Here is an 18,573-nt window from a genome sequence, read left to right on the forward strand (position 1 = left end):
AAAACTACACAGAAATATATTGATTTGTGTTGATGTAAACTAGATTTAGCTATATTTCATTATGTTATGTCAGGCTTTAATTTCTTTGGATTACCATTTCTTACTTCTTCTGCACTTTGCATCATCTGTTTTATCCTGAAAGGAATAATCTGATGGGTATGCTTGTCTGAGGGTGGAGCTTGGCGAGGTGGAAGCAAAGCATTTCAGATAAAACCACTCTTTAAATACCTTCCAATCTGGGAATAGAGCAGCCAAAAACCATTCATACAAAACGGTGGGAGAAAGAAACTTACTGAATAAATTTTGAGCTCACACACACACACATGTAGATTCTTATATTCTGTATAGTAGCTGATCTTCTGCATAGATACGATCTTTTCTAGATTTCAAGAAAGCTCTTAGAAAGTCTATACGTACAAGCTCCAGAGCTTCAAGGATGCTTGTTTCAAGGATAATCCCAGCGGATCTGGAAATAAATTGGCTCAGCTACCAAAAGATGTTGATGGAGTAGGACCAAAGGGGTGCAAAACTTATTTGAGCATAGTGCAAAGATTATGCAGAGGAGTTTTGCAGTCTTTGTGTTTGTGTATGGGTGTTGTACTGTATGCTTAACTCGATGGATGCCATTTAGTCTTGCTAATTATACTCACGGCTTCCATTTGCAGTTCTGCCAAAGTGAATTAATGGGATAAAGGTCCTACTTCATGTACAGTACATTGCTAGTGTCTTTATGTGTCCACCCATGCTGCAAAAGGGCAGACAATACTGAAGTATAACATAACTGAAACTAAACAAAACTTATTTCCCCTTGCAGAAATATCTACACCTTTCTTACATAGAAATTGCTTTAGATTTCCTCCTTTTGCACAACAAGCTTTCTAAAGCCTTGTTGCAATAAATTAAGATGATGCTGCATCCGCAATGCATGGCCTTCCTTTTCCTTCTATTCAGAGACAGACGCTTTTTTTGAAGTCATTCTCCTAGTTTGGTAATTAAACCTATTGTTACATATACTTAAAGTAAATGGCATTGTTCTAATGTTGCCCAAACATACTGTTTAATGAGGACATTTTAGAGTTGTTCCTGAGTAATGTGACTTTTTCCATGTTCAGCTCTGACTCCAGTGGACAAGGTGCTTCCAATTGTTAGTGGATCCTATCGGTTATTTGCTTATATTATCAAAATGATCTCTTTATTTCTACCTCTGAATCTTGTTATCTAATGAGTTTCCAGTACAGAAATGGACTACTACTATATATTTCAAAGAATTCTAAAATGCTGATGTGGAAGATTTTTTTTTTACAGAAGCCATGTTGATTATCCCTCTACATTTGTTCTTCTAGATCAGTGTTTCTCAAACAGGTTGGCTGGGTAATTCTGGGAATTGACATCCATACATCTTAAAGTTGCCACATTTGAAAAAGACTACTCTGGATGGCTGGTAACATTAGCTTTGATATAGCTTATTTATTTATTTATTTATTTATTTTAATTCCATTTATATCCCGCCCTTCTCCGAAGACTCAGGGCGGCTTACAAGCTTAGCAGTAGCCTTCATTCTATGTATATGCCTGCTTATTAGGGCTTTCATGCACCCCCCAAGCGGCATTATTACAAAGTCAGCTTAATTGCCCCCAACAATCTGGGTCCTCATTTTACCTACCTCGGAAGGATGGAGGGCTGAGTCACCCTTGAGCCTGGTGGGATGCGAACCTGCACTAATTGCAGGCAGCTGGTGTTACTTAAGGAGGTATTAGCCCACTGCTCCACCAATTTATATGGAGGAGATGATAGGTTAATAGTTCTCTAATTTTCTAAATATCTTCTAAAACAGTTTGTAAAAATTATTGTTATATTGGCTATGTTCGATTTTTTGAAAAGAAAATATACATAATGGAATGACATGCTTTAATAGGAAATCAGTAAATCCACATTTGTGCTAGGTTAATGCTGTTAAAATTCATTGGTCTTTATTTACAATGGGTTGATTAGTCCCAGAATGTCATTTCTCTCATTTCTGTTTACCTCTTGCCAGGCACCTTTTCCGAATCATTATCTCAAGTATTGGGATCTATTCAACAATATCTGAAGTGGAAACTTGAGCAAAGGATTAGTTTTATTTATTTGTTCTTGCCATTTCTTCCTCCAATCGCTTTCCCATGCTTTTTCTCAAAGGTGCTTTTTCAAAAGGCAACTGGACTATGTTTTTTCCTTGAGGAAGACATTTTGCTTCTCTTCCAAGAAGCTTCTTCAGTTTCTTGGATGAGAAGCAAAATGTCTTCCTCAAGGAAAAACATAGTCCAGTTGCCTTTTGAAAAAACACCTTTGAGGCAACTGTGACCCAAATGATTGAGAATCTCCATAGACATCCCCATGATTAGCTTATTTTAGAGTCCAGCCATCTTCTTAACTCGATTTCTGAAAATCCATTTTGTTTGTCAGACTATTGTTAGTGATATAATCTTCAAAATATTTTTCTTACTAACCTTATCTGTTTTAAAAAAATTAACATAACAAAATTCACCTATTTATTAGCATAGATTTCAAGGAATATACAGTAAATTTTGTCATTTCATTCTTTTACAGATTTTCAGCCACAATGGCTTCCTTCTTTGGAGGTATTAATAATTATCTTAATCTGTATGGTATAATCTATCTACTGTGATGGTCTTAAAGACATTTCAACTGATATACTTTCTGTTTCCTCTTAAGATGTCCTTCTTATGAAATTAAATGTGACTATCTTTTACCAAGTAATTGCATATTGGTATAAGATTCTGGACACCACACTTTTAACTTGAAAATTTGAAATAGCCTCTGAGAACCAATGGAGACAGACCCACAAAAGAAAAATAAATAAATTTCAACCAGAAATTGAGGAGGTAGAACTGGGCTCTGGCACTCACAGAAACCAAATCTACCTCTAGCCATAATACAGCAATATTAATGCATCTTGGAACTGCGAGTATTGCTCTTATAAATTTGGTTTGTATCACTTTGTAAAAATGCAAATTGGAATACCACAAAGAAGTTGAGAAATGACCTTAGCAAGAAAAATCTTGCAAGTTGCAGGAATAAAATGCTCCCCCTTTGAATAGAAGAATTGTCTAGACAGCTGAGGAGTTACATTGGGCCACACTTGTCCAATAAGAGAAATGTGCATTCCAGGATAAGGAAGCATGGAACTGCACCCCAAGATATAATTACTTATCTGCTCTATTGGGATCCCATTAATTTGCCAGGTTTGTAACCGACTGTTGTGTCACGCAAACACTAGCACTTTAGTTTTTGGATAGCTTATTGCACGTTGTTCTTTTTTTTAGCAAAAGGAAGCCAATGCCCTTCTCATTCCCACCTGGGAAATGGCTTCCAACAAACAGTCAATGGGGGAAAGCTGTATTTGCTTAATGACCACATGATTCACTTAATAACTGCAGTGATTCACAACCATGCCCAAAAACTGGGTGTGACTCACTTAACAACCACCTTGCTTAACAATGGAATTTCTGGTCCCAATTGTGTTCATAAGTCCAGTATAACCTGTAACAATGCGGGCGCACTAGACTGGAGGTGGTTGGGTGGGTGAGAGACAAAAGTCTACCCATCTTTATTGTCCTGGCTCTTGGTTTTTAACCTTTATTTACTTGATGTTAATTTTAATGCTTTTATATTTATGCTTTTATGCCATTGTAAACTGCCCAGAGTCACTTTGGATAGCGAGATGGGTGGCATATAAATTTAATAAGTAAATATTAAACAAATTAGAAATTATACCTATAGTTCCTTTGCAGATGAAACATTTCCTTAAAGACTAGAGACAGACTAGTGGTTCTGTTGCCAGAGCAGTCATTAAAAATGTATGGAGCCATTTATTTGGAATGAGGAGGTGGGACCCATTCTCTTGTAATAAATTGTGTCACTTGTTCTTTTTTTAAACTGCCCTCTTTAGAGATTAATTCTTGGAGTTACTGCGATAGGAAAAATGCACAAATGCCATTAAAAACCTTAGAAGCTGCCCCCAGGGCCCCTTAAGAAGTTGCAACCCAGCAGAAGTTGCAACCCTCCCTGCTGGAAGGAGAAGTTAACTGTTTTCTACTCATGTATGTACTGTTAAAATTAATTATTTTGATTTAAGTTTTAATTAATTTAACTTTTAATTACATATTTCACTTACATTAAACCAAATCTACTGATCCTGCCCATTTTGGGAGGGGGGAGAGATGTCATTCATTGTCTGAATGCACCTATCCTCAGCCAAAAAGGTTTATGAGCTGGCACTATAATAGTGATGCCAATACCCTTGATTGATACAGTGCAGTAGTCCTTAGCAGTCCTTCGCTCACTGTGTTATGGTGCAGAAGCTAAGCAGGGCCAGGATGAGTGGCTTTCAGGGAATACCAGAGTTGTAAGCTAGACTGGAAACATGGAAAAAATGTGGAAAAAGGCAGTGGTGAACTAGTTATGCATGTTTCTGAAATAACTGTAGGAACATGTCCTTGAAGTCCCAGAGCTGAGCTCTACTTATTTATTTTATTTATTTTATTTTATTTTAATTCCATTTATATCCCGCCCTTCTCCGAAGACTCAGGGCGGCTTACAAGCTTAGCAGTAGCCTTCATTCTATGTATATGCCTGCTTATTAGGGCTTTCACCACCACCCCCAAGCGGCATTATTACAAAGTCAGCTTAATTGCCCCCAACAATCTGGGTCCTCATTTTACCTACCTCGGAAGGATGGAAGGCTGAGTCAACCTTGAGCCTGGTGGGACTCGAACCTGCACTAATTGCAGGCAGCTGGTGTTACTTAAGGAGGCATTAGCCCACTGCTCCACCAAGGCTCTACTTAATGTAGGCTTTATCTAAACCAGGCATGTCAAACTCGTGACATCAGGTGACATCGCACAACATATCAGGACTTTTTCCCACATTGCCGGCAATGGGGCAGGCATGGTTTCGGCGTGACACATCTGGCCTGCGGGCTGGCAGTTTGACATGCTTGATCTAAACAGTATAGAGATTTGAAACCTGTCAAACACAAAGGAGAATGTGGAACATGTACAGTGTGTACAAAGCTGGAACTTTTTGGAATTTTGCAACATGATTTACAACTAAAAATGTATGCAAGTATAGAACACGGTATGAATACATTCTTGCAACTGTTCATTTAGTGACCATTTGAAGTTACAACAGCACAGAAAAAAATGTGCTGTTGTAGCATTCCCATGGTCACGTGATCAAAATTTGGATGCTGGGCAACTGGCATGTACATGCAGTGTCCCAGGGTGTGATCACCTTTTGCGCCCTTTGGACAACCAAAGTCAATGGGGAAAACAGATTCACTTAGCCATGTTACTAACTTAATAACAGCAGTGATTTACTTAACAAATGTGGCAAGAAAGGTATTCAAATAGGGCAAAAGTCACTTAACAACTGACTTGCTTAGCAATGGAAATTTTGGGATCAATTGTGGTCGTACATCAAGGACCACCTGTATTTGACAGCTTTATGCAACAATGTATATTTTTTTGGCTTGTAAAATGTGCACACTTTGAGAAAATGCATGCAAAATACATACATTAGTAGAAGTGTGTCTATTTTGGAGTAGTTTTTAAGGATAGCCCCATCCAGAGTGAATACAGATAATGAAAGCGCTTGATGACATGAGTCTTCAGTGCCCTCTTCCAGAAAAGGCTACACCAGCTGAATTGCCTTCTGTGAATCCAGGACAATGTCCATGTTGAAAGGCAACTCTTTCTGGGGAAACATAACAATCAAATTTGATACAGTCCTGTAATTGGTTGATTTCTGATTTAACAGCTATTTCATCTTATTAAGGTTCAATCTGAGGCAGCTTCTCCCCACTGAGTTCTAACAAAGCACTGGGTTGGACTTCCACTGCATCCTCATTTGGCCATGAATGAGACAACTCCTTTTCTTTTCTACCAATTTCTTTACCCTTCTTTCCAAATTGTAATTCATCCACTTCTGCTTGCCCCATGAGTCAGACACTGACTTGATCTTAGCCCAAAGATCAAGAAGTGATACTCCAGTGGGAAGCTGCTATAAAGGATTAATAACGTGAACCCTTCCTTGACTTTCTGCTGATCATAAACATGGTCATAAGGTGGGGAGACATAGTTTTGTTTCATTACTGAATGTCTGCTAGCTTAAAAAGCAATGTCTACTATGGCACTTAAATTTAATTCTGTTTTTCTGTTCTTCTGTCAGGTCTTAATTTGAGTCACTCGTTGCCAGCCATTGGCTTCAACATCTAACCAAAATTGGTACCTAATGCTGGGTTTATATCTGTCGTTTTATATGCCCTTTTCAATATACCCTCGTGTCTAACTGAATTTCCATGAGAACCATTATTTTTCTTATTAGATTAACCTGAACTGTATAGCTTTTCTTGCTAGTAATGATTCAGTTTTAATCCCATAAGCATGCAATAAAGAATATTTAAAATTGCAATGATTTATTCAGCCAATAGGTGCAGAGAGCATAAGAGAGAGACGGAAGCAGAATGTCATTAAAATTAATGGCTCTGGGCTTATCCTGGAGTAAAGGTGAACTTTCACTGTCATGAAAGGTGGAACCTAGCTTGTTCTCTCCAGTTTCTTTAATTGCATGTCATGTTCCTTCTGTGTGCTGCTTATGAATAGTACACAGGAGCTCCACAAGGTTATTATGGCAGCTAATTCAGAACAAACTAAGACATTTACAGGGTAATCTGACATTTCTCAACCATATTTTCCTCAGAGTTGTGGAACAAAAATGCTAGGCATATGTTTATGTATTCATGAGATCCCTTAATGCAGGGTGGATACCAGTAACTGCATCTGGCTATCCTAGCATTCCATTTGCAGCTTCCTAATGCCTTAAGGGACGCGGTGGCTCAGTGGGTTAGGACACTGAGCTTGTCAATCAGATGGTCGGCAGTTTGGTGGGTCGAATCCGAGTGCCGCGTAACAGAGTGAGTGCCTGTTACTCGTCCCAGCTTCTGCCAACCTAGCAGTTCGAAAGCACGTAAAAAATGCAAGTAGAAAAATAGGGACCACTACGGTGGGAAGGGAACAGCGTTCCGTGCGCCTTTGGCGTCTAGTCATGCCGGCCACATGACCACGGAGACGTCCTCGGACAAGCGCTGGCTCTTCGGCTTTGAAACGGAGATGAGCACCGGCCCCTAGAGTCAGAAACGACTTGCACGCATGTGCGGGGGAACCTTTACCTTTTTAATGCCTTAAGATCATGTTTCAAAATTTGACAGTAATTATCAAATATTAGTAGCAAATATTGTGTTGCTCAAAAAAAGTGGGGTGAACAGGAAACTAGGACCCTCTGAGAGAGAAACTGGTCTTAATTTCATTCTTAAACTATCCCCACTCCAAAATCATTTTGCTACCCAATTTTGTCAATGTGATTCTGAGGTGGGGGAAGGGAGATTTTGTATGGGTGAAAATTGGAGTTTATCTTCCAGAGGCTTTCCAGTCTGATACCCATCCATTTACGTTCCAAAAGTTACAAACTGGGTGGGAAAAAAATAAGTTTCTGTTCTTCCCTGTGAACTCCCCCTATATGGTTAAGGTCACATGCAGGCCTCCAGTTGATTGAGGAAGCATGTTTTTGCCCTTGATCCTCTGAAATTTGCTCACCCTAAAGTTTTGAATAAAAATGCTCTAATCAGGATTGTGCATATGAGGACAAGAGGGAGTTATTATAACTTTCCACCCAAGCCTGCTGCTTCCTGCCTGAAACTATTATTTGCTCCAAAAAGAAAGTTGAATTGATACCATTGGAACTGAGGTTGTTGGTGTTAGTACTGTCTTGGGGAAAATTTTCGCTGGGATTGCACTAAGGAGGGAAGCACTTAGCACCTTTTATTTTTTATTTTTTTTAATTGAAAAGTTTTATAAAATACAATTTTCCTTTAAAAAAAACCCCCTTCCCCCTCCCTCCTCCCCTCCCTACCTCCCCCCTATCTCCCCCCCTCCCCCTCCCCCTCCTCCCTCCCCTACCTCCCCCCCTCCACCTCCCCTCCTCCCCCCTCCCCCCCCCGACTTCCCAGAGCAAAGTACAAGGTATATATCTAAAAGGCAATCATAAACAATCATATACTAACAATTATAAACTCTAAAATCCATCACTCTCTAGCTTGTATATAGTAAACCAATCCTTAATAATACTAAATATATATAAAAAACTAAAATAAAAGAAAACTAGCATCATTCCCATCTATGTTCTTCCACAGTTCACTATTACCTTAACATATTCTCATTTGCACATTAAAAAATAAGTTTCTGTTCTTCCCTGTGAACTCCCCCTATATGGTTAAGGTCACATGCAGGCCTCCAGTTGATTGAGGAAGCATGTTGTTGCCCTTGATCCTCTGAAATTTGCTCACCCTAAAGTTTTGAATAAAAATGCTCTAATCAGGATTGTGCATATGAGGACAAGAGGGAGTTATTATAACTTTCCACCCAAGCCTGCTGCTTCCTGCCTGAAACTATTATTTGCTCCAAAAAGAAAGTTGAATTGATACCATTGGAACTGAGGTTGTTGGTGTTAGTACTGTCTTGGGGAAAATTTTCGCTGGGATTGCACTAAGGAGGGAAGCACTTAGCACCTTTTTACTTGGCAAATTTAATCTTGATTAATCACCTCACAGTTGATCTCTCCCAAACTTGATTAATCAACTTAGTTAATCCCCCCCAACTCCAGAAATCTTTAATACAGAAGGGGGGAGGGAGTAGCTGACTCTGTCTGCCACAAGCTAAAGTAGATAATACTGAACAAGATTATCAACAGAATTAAATGTACCATTTTTTTTCTCACATATTGCATGTAGCCTAATGGCTGCAATACATAGAATACTAGAGATAAATCAATTAAATGTCTAAGTCTAGTTCTTAAAAATAACTCTGTGGCAGCTGTCACAACTGCAACAGCTATCCTGATTTTTTTCCCTTCTCTGATGCTTCTGTATTTCCCTCTTTGTATTTCCATGGGATTTTGGCAGCAGGTTGACAGTAGCACTGTGTCCCAGATGTCCATGCTGCTCTGTGAAGCAGCAGAGCTGATTTTCTTTAGTCTTGAATGCTCACAAAGTTCTATGTATCTATCTATTTAGTGCCCAACTCAAACAATGCAGTATTAATTAGCATACAATAAACCAGTACCGTATTTTCCAGCGTATAAGACAACTTTTTAACCCATGAAAATCTTCTCAAAATTCCGGGGTCGTCTTATATGCCCAGTTGTCTTATATGCCGGAAAATAGTACATAAATCAATTGAGCGCCCCCATTCTTGCAAAGCAACTTCAAGTCTCCTTAGTCCAGTCCCCCCTCCAACGTGACCCTCCCTTCCCACCCCCAAGAGCCTCTAAGCCCCTTCCCCTCCCCCTTGCAAATGCCAGACCCTGGGAGCAGCAGGAAGCCCCTCACCCTCACCCAAGCAGCATCTGAGCATAAGCAGAGTGCACCCTGCTACCCACTATCTCTCCCGGCAGCCTGGACAGTGGTACTTGGTGGCCTGGCGCTCCTCTCGCCTGCAGACCACGCAGCGGCCCTCGCCAGCCGGCCTCGGCATGGCTGCCCCAAGCCCAGCTCTCCAGCGCGTCTTCCGGGCCCGCCTGGCTGACCGCCTCCTGGGCGGGGCTTGGCTCCAGATGCGGCGGCTGCTCTGTCTGCAAATGCTCTCTCAAAGCCGGATCGCACTCAGCCGTGCAGGCTGCCGAAAGGCAGGGACTCGGAGTTCCTGCAGTGGTTGCAGCTTCTGGTGTGCCATTTGCAGAGTCTGGCCTGGAAGAGCGCGTTATGTGAACGCAGCTCTTGCGTGTATTCCAAACGGTGGGTGGAAGGAAAAGCCCCTTTGGGCTTCAAAAGGGTGGCTTTGCACCATCTGCATCAGACGGGGCTGAATCGGGCTTGTGTCAGACACTTGGCAACTGGCATGCACCCGTATTTTCTGGCGTATAAGACAAAAAATCTTGAAAATCTTCTCAAAAGTCGGGGGTCGTCTTATACGCCCAGTCGTCTTAAACGCCGGACAATACGGTAAATAAAAAAAATATCTAAAGCAAAATAAACAATATCAGAAAACAAAAATAAGCAATTATTCAGTGTTTAGAAACTAAATTTATTGCAGTCTTCCAGATGGCAGCTATAATCATCCTGACCCAAATACTCAAGGCAAGAGCCTGGCTTTCACTGTCTATGTATCAAGGGATTGGATGGGTAGATCATTCCAGAGGGTAAGCATAGCCATGGGGAAAAAACGGGGTGGGGGGCTTAGGGTTGGGTTGGTTTCCCACTAGCCTGAACTCCTGATAAGCCCCATCTCATGATTCCTTGGCCTTCTCCTTTGCAGCTAACTTTGGTGTTTCAAGAGTGGTTAGTTAAACAGTGACTATGTTTTTAAAAGTGTTTTACTTCATGCAACCCCAGCAACACATACTGTAGCATGGTCTAGGCAGGAGGCCAGTTTTGATGCTCCCTGATTGATCATGGGGAAAAACATTAACTGACTTTTCTGGAATTGCAGTGATAATCTGTGTCTTCATAGGAAGTGAAGTAGGTCACTTTTCTAGCTCTCAGGTCCAAGAATCAACCATTTACCTCTGCCTTGCTAACATTCATTTGTAGTTTAGTGTATTTCTTTTCATTCAGGCTGTCTTTACTTCCAAGCAATTATTCAACACCTGTGCAATATCTCCTGATTAAAATGGAATAGAAGATCAGAATGTGAGTCATTAATAGGCAGCTGGCAGGAACAGATTCATTATAATACAAAGTTTTCATTTCCTGCTATATCAAAATATTGTGGTCAACACTAGCAAAATCTGCTAAGGGATCTAAGATGTTCAGCATGGTACCACTTCCCCATCTCTCTCTGACCACAATCAGGACAAACAAGATTATTTTGGTGCAGTACCCAGATTTCTGGTGAGACTGGAATGCATATAGATATTCAGCTTTCTTACAGTCTGTTTGTAGGTAAGCAAGAGCATTTTTTTCTAACTCTTGGCTAAAGAAAAAGTTACTGGTTAGTGGATGATAATTATTTAAATCCAGGATGAGAATGTGCTTCTCTTTTTTAGAACCTAATTACTCATAAAGTGAGATGATAATAAGAATCAGGAGGACAGAGAAGTATTGGAATATCATCACATTAAAAAAATGTCTGGCGATTGGCTGTGATAATTTGTAATTGATGTTGGAGCTTAAAAGCCAAACAGGTGCATCTTCTCCACCTGAACTAGGAAAAGAAGCTTCTGGGGTGGACTTAAAAATTTCAAGTCCTGAGATTCTTCTATTTTCTGTGCTAAGGCTTGCTTCTAAAGATTGATTCGCGTTTCATTGAAACTATAAACTACCTTCCTTAGGCCATCATAGATCATAAGCTGGAGAAAAATGAGTTACCCATTGTCATAAGCATTATCCCCCTTTGGGGAGAGATTGCTGCAATTTTTATATTCTAAAAATTAATAATATATAAAGGATTCATAAATGCTTGGGAATTTTTCCAAGCACAGTGAATAGAATAGAATAGAATAGAATAGAATAGAATAGAATAGAATAGAATAGAATAGAATAGAATAGAATAGAATAGAATAGAATAGAGCTGGAAGGGACCTTGGAGGTCTTCTAGTCCAGTCCCCTGCTCAAGCAGGAGAACCTGTACCATCTCAGACAAGTGGCTGTCTAACCTCTTTTTAAAAATCTCCAGTGATGGAGCACCCACGATTTCTGGGGGTAAGCTATTCCACTGATTAATTGTCCTCACTGTCAGGAAGTTTCTCCTTAATTCCAGGTTGCTTATCTCTCTGATCAGTTTCCAACCATTATTTCTTGTCCTGCCCTCTGATGCTTTGGTGAATAATGTGACCCCCTCTTCTTTGTGGCAGCCCCTCCAATACTGGAATACTGCTATCATGTATCCCCTATTTCTTCTTTTCTTTAGACTAGCCAAACCCAAGTCCTGCAGCTGTTCTTCGTATGTTTTAGTCTCCAAGCCTTTGATCATCTTAGTTGCTCTTCTCTGAAATTTTTCCAGACTCCCAAAATCTTTTTTGTGATATGGTGATCAAAATTGGCTACAGTATTCCAGGTGTGGTCTTATTAGGGTTTTTATAAAGCAGTACTAATATTGCACATGATCTTGATTCTAAGCCTCTGTTTATACAGCCCAGGTTTGTATTAGCTTTTTCGGCTGCTGCTGCACACTGCTGGTTCATGGTTAAGTGATCATCCACTAGGACTCCAAGGTCCCTCTCACAGTTGCTGTGATTGTGACTCTGTTAATTGGTGATTATATTGATACCTTACCTGCACAGTTGAACAGTGTGATGAGAAAGGCCTTACAGAAAGTTTTAGTTTTCTGAACAATGGCTGATAGTGACATGAACTGATAGACAGCTAGAGAACAAGTTGTGACTATGACTGCACAGAGATCAGAGTGTCTAGTCATGTCAACTGTGTGGAGATGAAACTTGTGAAAAAGCAGATTTCAAAAAACAGTTAAAATGTGCTATGAGTATAAATTCATATAAAATATGTAATGAGTAAGTTCATTCCTTTTGAAATGAAAAACATGAAAGGAATCAGTTAAGGCATTCCACACATTCAGAATAACGATTCTAATGAAATCTAATTCATTATGGAATCTGGAAGTCTGGATCCAATGGGTTTTCTGAAATGGTCTCTTTTCTTTGTCTTCCCCTACAGCCAAATTGCTTTCCCAAGGAAGCTTCAAAGACAAAGGCAGCTAGCAAGTTCCTTCCTGAAAAATTAACCCCCCCAAATAAAGGAAAAAGTAAGGAAATAGTGATCAGGAAATTAGCTAAATGTCCATCTTAGATTTATTTACTACCGTATTTTCTGGCGTATAAGATGACTTTTTAACCCATGAAAATCTTCTCAAAAGTTGGGGGTCGTCTTATACGCCGAGTCGTCTTATACGCCGGAAAATACTATTCACCTCTCTGATCTTTTCTGCTGGACGGCGGGATCGCTGGGTGAATGGAGGTAGGCGATGGCGACCCGTGGTTAAGTGGCCAAAAGCGAACGGGTGATGGAAGGCAAACTCTCGTCAGATCATGGGGCGGCTGCTGCAGCCGCCGCCATTGCTCTCTCTAGGACTGGCCATGCTGGTGCTTCCAATACTGGCTGTCAGGTCCCTGACGAGAGGAGGGGCAGGCGGTCCCCAGAGGCGTGCCGCTCAACAGTAGGAAGGGAGCACCTTTGCTCCCGCTGAGGCACCGCCTGACCTGCACCGACCAGAAGAATCGCTTGCCCAGTCACGGAGTGCAGAACTGAGAGCAGCAGCACACCAAGCGAGAGAGCTCAGAGGAAAGAAGGCGAGGTGGCCATTTGGCGGGGAAGGAGCAAAGCTGGGCAAATCACAGAGCAGGCAGAGCAGGGAAACATTACAGGGGAAAAGGGGGCAGGGTTTAAAAGGCGAGGTGGGCGGGACGTGGGCCTGGAGACGTTCTGTTAGAAGTAATGAAGGAGCCTCCCAGCGCTTTCTGGATCAGATTGTTCAAACTGAGGGTGCTGCTACAGTCCTCGTGTTTCCTAGGGTTGCCTGTCGTGCCAGAGGTATTCCCTGTAGCCCCAGATTCTTTAGCTCCCCACTTTCCTTAATTCGGGCAAATATTGTGCTCCGTGGAGAAACATTAATATGCAAATGCCGTTTGTTTAACCACACAAAACTCGGGGGAAACCTTGGTATTTGGGAACGGAAAGGCTTAAGACTTTTCATTTCTGTTTTATGCACGGGCTGGGAGGGTCACGAAGTTTACCTCTTTTATTTTAGCAACATCGTGGCACTTATAAAAAAAGGGTACTAACGCTAAACGAGTTGTTAATATGCAGATTGTGTGCCAGGAAGTGAAATATTGAGTTATTAGCCCAAACCCTATAATTTAACAGAAAAAGTAGGGGGTCGTCTTATACGCTGGAAAATATGGTACCAGAAGAAGGTATTATCGTAGCCTCTGTATGTGTACTCTGATCTATGAGAGCCTCAGAAGGCTTACCAATGAGCTCTAATTGTACAGATCCAGGCCAATATTTCTACCCATATCTGCTCTTAGATATAGTGTTTCAGATATCTGAAATAAAGATAGAACTAGAGCCAGCAATATAACTGATGTCTAGCATTGAGCTTGAATAGGGAGTCCCTTATACTTATTAAAGAAATTTATAGGTTGCTATCCAACTAGAATCTACACTAGAATGATTCCCTTATTTATTAATCATCCTCATACCATCTTCATGACAGGCAGTTGAAATGTGATTGCTTATAGCTCAAAGGTATTCCATGCATTTTTACTGTGTTGTGCAAAACAGAAAAAGAGAGGTTCTAGTGAAAGAAATCACAGGAAGAGGAATTCCTGAGCAGGAGTTTGCAATTTCCATAAACAGAAGAAAGAGAAGCCTAAAAAGAGCGAGATAAAAGATAGAGCATGCTTGAAACAAGGTATTTTAAATGGCAGCATCACTACCTGCCTTCACAGTAATAATTTAGATGAGCTGCATTTCAAACCTGACTTCAGGCTTCAACTTTCCTCCTTTATTTTATTAACTAGCATAGAATTTATAATAAATGCTGAAGATGTTTGCTGCCAAAAGAATCCCTTAGCTGAGCTACAGTAGTGGCCAATCCAATGTGGCTTTCTGTTTACTGCATGGTCCTACAGAGAAATTCAGTAAGAAAGACCAAGGAAGGAATAATCAGCGGGTTTTGACATGAGCACCATCCTCTAGAGTCGGACAGGACTGGCAGAGGAAACTTTTCCTTTTTTATTTACTTCCTTTTTTATTTTATTTATTTAGATCTATGGAGGTTTGCTTCATAGAAGAGTTTGCGTTATAGAAGTGGTATGAAACATTCAGGACTGCAAGTCATGTCACCTCAAAAATCTAGCCTTTCCAAATCATGTCACTTCCTCTAAGAGTTCCATTATTGAAAGTTGAAGCAAGAAGATCAAGTAAAATGAAGCACCCTATCACTTTGCTTTTAGAAGTGGGAGAGCTACACTACTTTGAGAATTGACTCTGAAAGGGCTCCTCTCAAAACAATGGTGAAATGCAACACAACTTCAAATGTTTCCCTAATATATAAGTCCCTAACCAACCTTGGCTCAATTAAAAAAATGTGCTGGGTTGTGTGTGTGTATGTGTGTGTGTAGGGAGGGGAGTTGTATTGATTTTTGTTTTTAAATCAAAGGTGCTTTTTCAAGAGGCATCTGGACTTCCTTGTTTTTCTCTGAAGCTGTTTTGCTTCTTCAGCTCTGACTGGATGGTGGGGAATGGAAGGATTTAAACTCCTTACAGACAGCTGGCCATTTGCATTCTTTTAAAGAGTCATTGAGACCACTTGGAAGTTTATTTGTGTCCTCAAGTTCACCTGAGTAGTGAAAATGGGTATGGAGTCTTCTTGGAACTGCTGAAAGGACTGTGTTGTAGACTGGAGATAGATGAAGTCATATCCCTCCCCCTCTGTTGAGAGAGGGCTGTTCAATTTTGACATAGATGGCCTCTTTGATCCCTCTTTCAAACCAGCGGTCCTCTCTGTCCAACATGCGGTGCCTTCAAAAGAGTTTGCTATCTTCAAAAGAGTGGCCCTTGTCTTTTAAATGCAGATGGACTCCTGAATCTTATCCTGGTGGGTTTGTTCTCCTATGTTGTGCCATGCATTTGTGAAGTAGTTGTTTGGTTTCCTCAATGTTCAGATCTGCACAAGTCTCACTACATTGTACTGCATATACCTTGTTGCTTAGTTTGTATCTGGGTGTTTTATCGGGGTGGACAAGCTTCTGCCTTAGTGTATTTTTGGGTTTAAAATGTGCAAATATGTTGTGTTGGCTGAAGATCCACCTCTGAGCTTTTCAGATATTCCTGCAACGTATGGCATGACAACATTGCTTTGTTTACTGTTCTCTTCCTTGTCTGTTATGGAGGAACTCCTGCTGGGTCTTTTTTGGGATTTGATGAAGGACCAGGTGGGATAGCCACACGTTCTGAGGGCTTCCTTGATGTGTTTTAGTTTTTTTTCTTTTCCATCTTTTCTGGTAAATGTGTCTTCAAAGAAAAACAAGAAAGTCCAGTTGCCTCTTGAAAAAGCACCTTTGGGACAACCATGACCTGCATGACAGAATCTCCATAGACATTTAAAATTGTAAACCACCCAGGGTTGTTTGACAGTCAGGTGATCTACATTTTAATTATTAATATTTGGTCACAGCCAGATATTTAGGCTAAATTTAGAATTTTTATCCACCTATTGACTCCTTCCCAAGGACCTGTTATTTTTTGTTATATTTAAATCTTAAAGAGGACTGTCTGGCTTCATTTTTATTTGATAAGAATCTTTCAGGAATATCAAGGATTGGGAAACTGGAAAAACATCATAAAAGAAGAAAATGGAATACTAAAGAAAACATGGCCATGTCCATGAATTCACCAGAGTTTAAAAATTCAGCTTTCTGAAATCAGCCAATAGAATATGTGATAAGGGCTTCCCCCTATATTGTGAGATTTTGATCAGGGAAATACATAATCAATTAAATCAGGTGTCAGAAAATCTGGTGAGATTCCTTCTTGATGCCAATTCCTTTTGTTCTATACTTTATGGATGTGCTATATCATAGATATTTTCTGATGTCATTTTCCTATTCCCATTGAATTTGATAGGTAAGAAATTATTTCCCCACTAATCAATTTGTTGCATCTGCTTTGTTGTGTTGAGGCTGCTTCTTGAACACTAGAAATCTCTGACCCTATCTGAGCATAATTGGTCCTCATCAAGCCTAGTTTCTCTCATCAGGTTAATTCTGAATTACCTGGCCTTATTAATTGACTTGTGGTATAGCCAAGCATCTCTATCTCCTTTTTTAGGATCCTTTGGTTCAAACAATGGTTATGCATTATTATGATGGTCATAAATCTCTTCTGGCTACTGGAAAAATAAAAGATTGTGCATTGTTTTAAGAACATTTCATAAAAAAACAGCTCTCTTGTGAAAGATTGTGGGAAGGCCGGGAAAGTAATGGGGAAAAAGCTAGATGTGAATAATCTAGAAATAGAAGGGAAGTACAGAGAAACTCTGCCTTAATAAATAAATAATGATTAAGAAATAAGAAGGGAAATTAACTGAGACACATGTGTAGCTATTTCTGTAATGCCACAATCTTATTCTTTCTTTCTACAGTTATAAAAATGTGGTGACCCCCAAACGGGCAGGGGTTGCTATTGGATGCTGTTGGCTGATCTCCTTCCTTGTGGGCATGACTCCGCTGTTTGGCTGGAACAGACTGAGAGAGAAAAACTACAACAACTCTTGCCAATTTGAGAAAGTCATCACCATGGAATACATGGTGTATTTCAATTTCTTCGGGTGGGTGTTGCCTCCACTGGTCCTTATGCTCATCATCTACATAGAGGTTTTCAAGATAATTCGCAAGCAACTCAACAAAAAGTTTGGCTCCAGTTCAGCATACCCAGAAAAATATTATGGGAAGGAACTGCAGATTGCTAAATCTCTTGCCTTGGTGCTATTCCTTTTTGCTCTCTGCTGGCTTCCTCTGCACATTTGCAACTGTGTCAACCTATTCTCTTTTAAATCGAAGCATTTGGAAACCTTGACCTCTATTGCTATATGTATGACTCATTGGAACTCAGCCATGAACCCCATTGTTTATGCATTTAGGATTAAAAAATTCAGGACCACATTCCTGCAAATCTGGAACCAGTATTTTTATTGCAAAGTGGACAGGAATGCAAATAATATTGGTAATAGCGACATTGCTATTTAGGAGTTATGGACTGCAGTGGTTGGGGCTGCAGCCTTCAACTGTACAGGATGATCTATAAATATTCCTTTCATTATCCAATGAGGCAACCAAGAGTATTATTTATTACTTCTACTAGCAATATTCATTGTACCACTTGGTATTCTGTTCTTAAATTGACATATATTTACCTATTTAAAGGGGAAATACACCAACAAAAAGCTGTGACATATCTTTCATTCCAATAAAGAGGAAATTAATCTCAGTGGTTTTGTTTTTTCTGTAGGGATTTGCAATATACTGTAGTAAATGTCCTCAATAGCTTAGGACTGGCCCCGACCTTCGATCATTTCGCCGAGACCTGAAGACCTGGCTCTTCGAGCTTTCCGGCCCAGGCTGAGTTTTAATTGGGGTTTTAACTGGGGTTTTATATTTATATTTTTTCAGGGATTTAGTTTAATCTTTTTAATTGTTCTTACTTTTTGTATTGACGTTTTTTATGCCCTGTAAACCGCCCTGAGTCCTACGGGAAAGGGCAGTATATAAATTCAATAAAATAAATAAATAAAAATAAAATAGTGATATAAAAGAATCCAGAGAAAAAAACAAAGAGAAATCTGGAGGGAAAACCTTGTCTTCAATGGTTGTAAAACATGAGCACTATCTATATTTAATATTGACAAGTATAATAACTAAGAGTTTGTATGAGCAAGATCAGAGAAGCAATTCATATCCTCATATGTTCAGGAACTTAGTGCCCATCACAAATTTTTTTTAGAT

The 18,573-nt window shown here is 40.0% G+C and overlaps 1 protein-coding gene across 1 annotated transcript in view; it reads left to right on the forward strand.

The window, feature by feature from the left end:
- ADORA1 (adenosine A1 receptor) overlaps window positions 1-18,221 on the forward strand; it is a 53,125-nt gene extending 34,904 nt beyond the window's left edge. The window contains exon 3 of the mRNA XM_083357360.1: window positions 17,214-18,221. Within this exon, the coding sequence (XP_083213486.1) occupies window positions 17,214-17,817 (604 nt within the window). The 3' untranslated portion in view covers window positions 17,818-18,221. The remainder of the gene's footprint in view (window positions 1-17,213) is intronic.
- Window positions 18,222-18,573: the final 352 nt, after the last annotated feature.

The sequence above is a fragment of the Vipera ursinii genome (genome assembly GCF_947247035.1).
Source record: "Vipera ursinii genome assembly, chromosome: 3".
Taxonomy (NCBI): Eukaryota; Metazoa; Chordata; class Lepidosauria; order Squamata; family Viperidae; genus Vipera; species Vipera ursinii.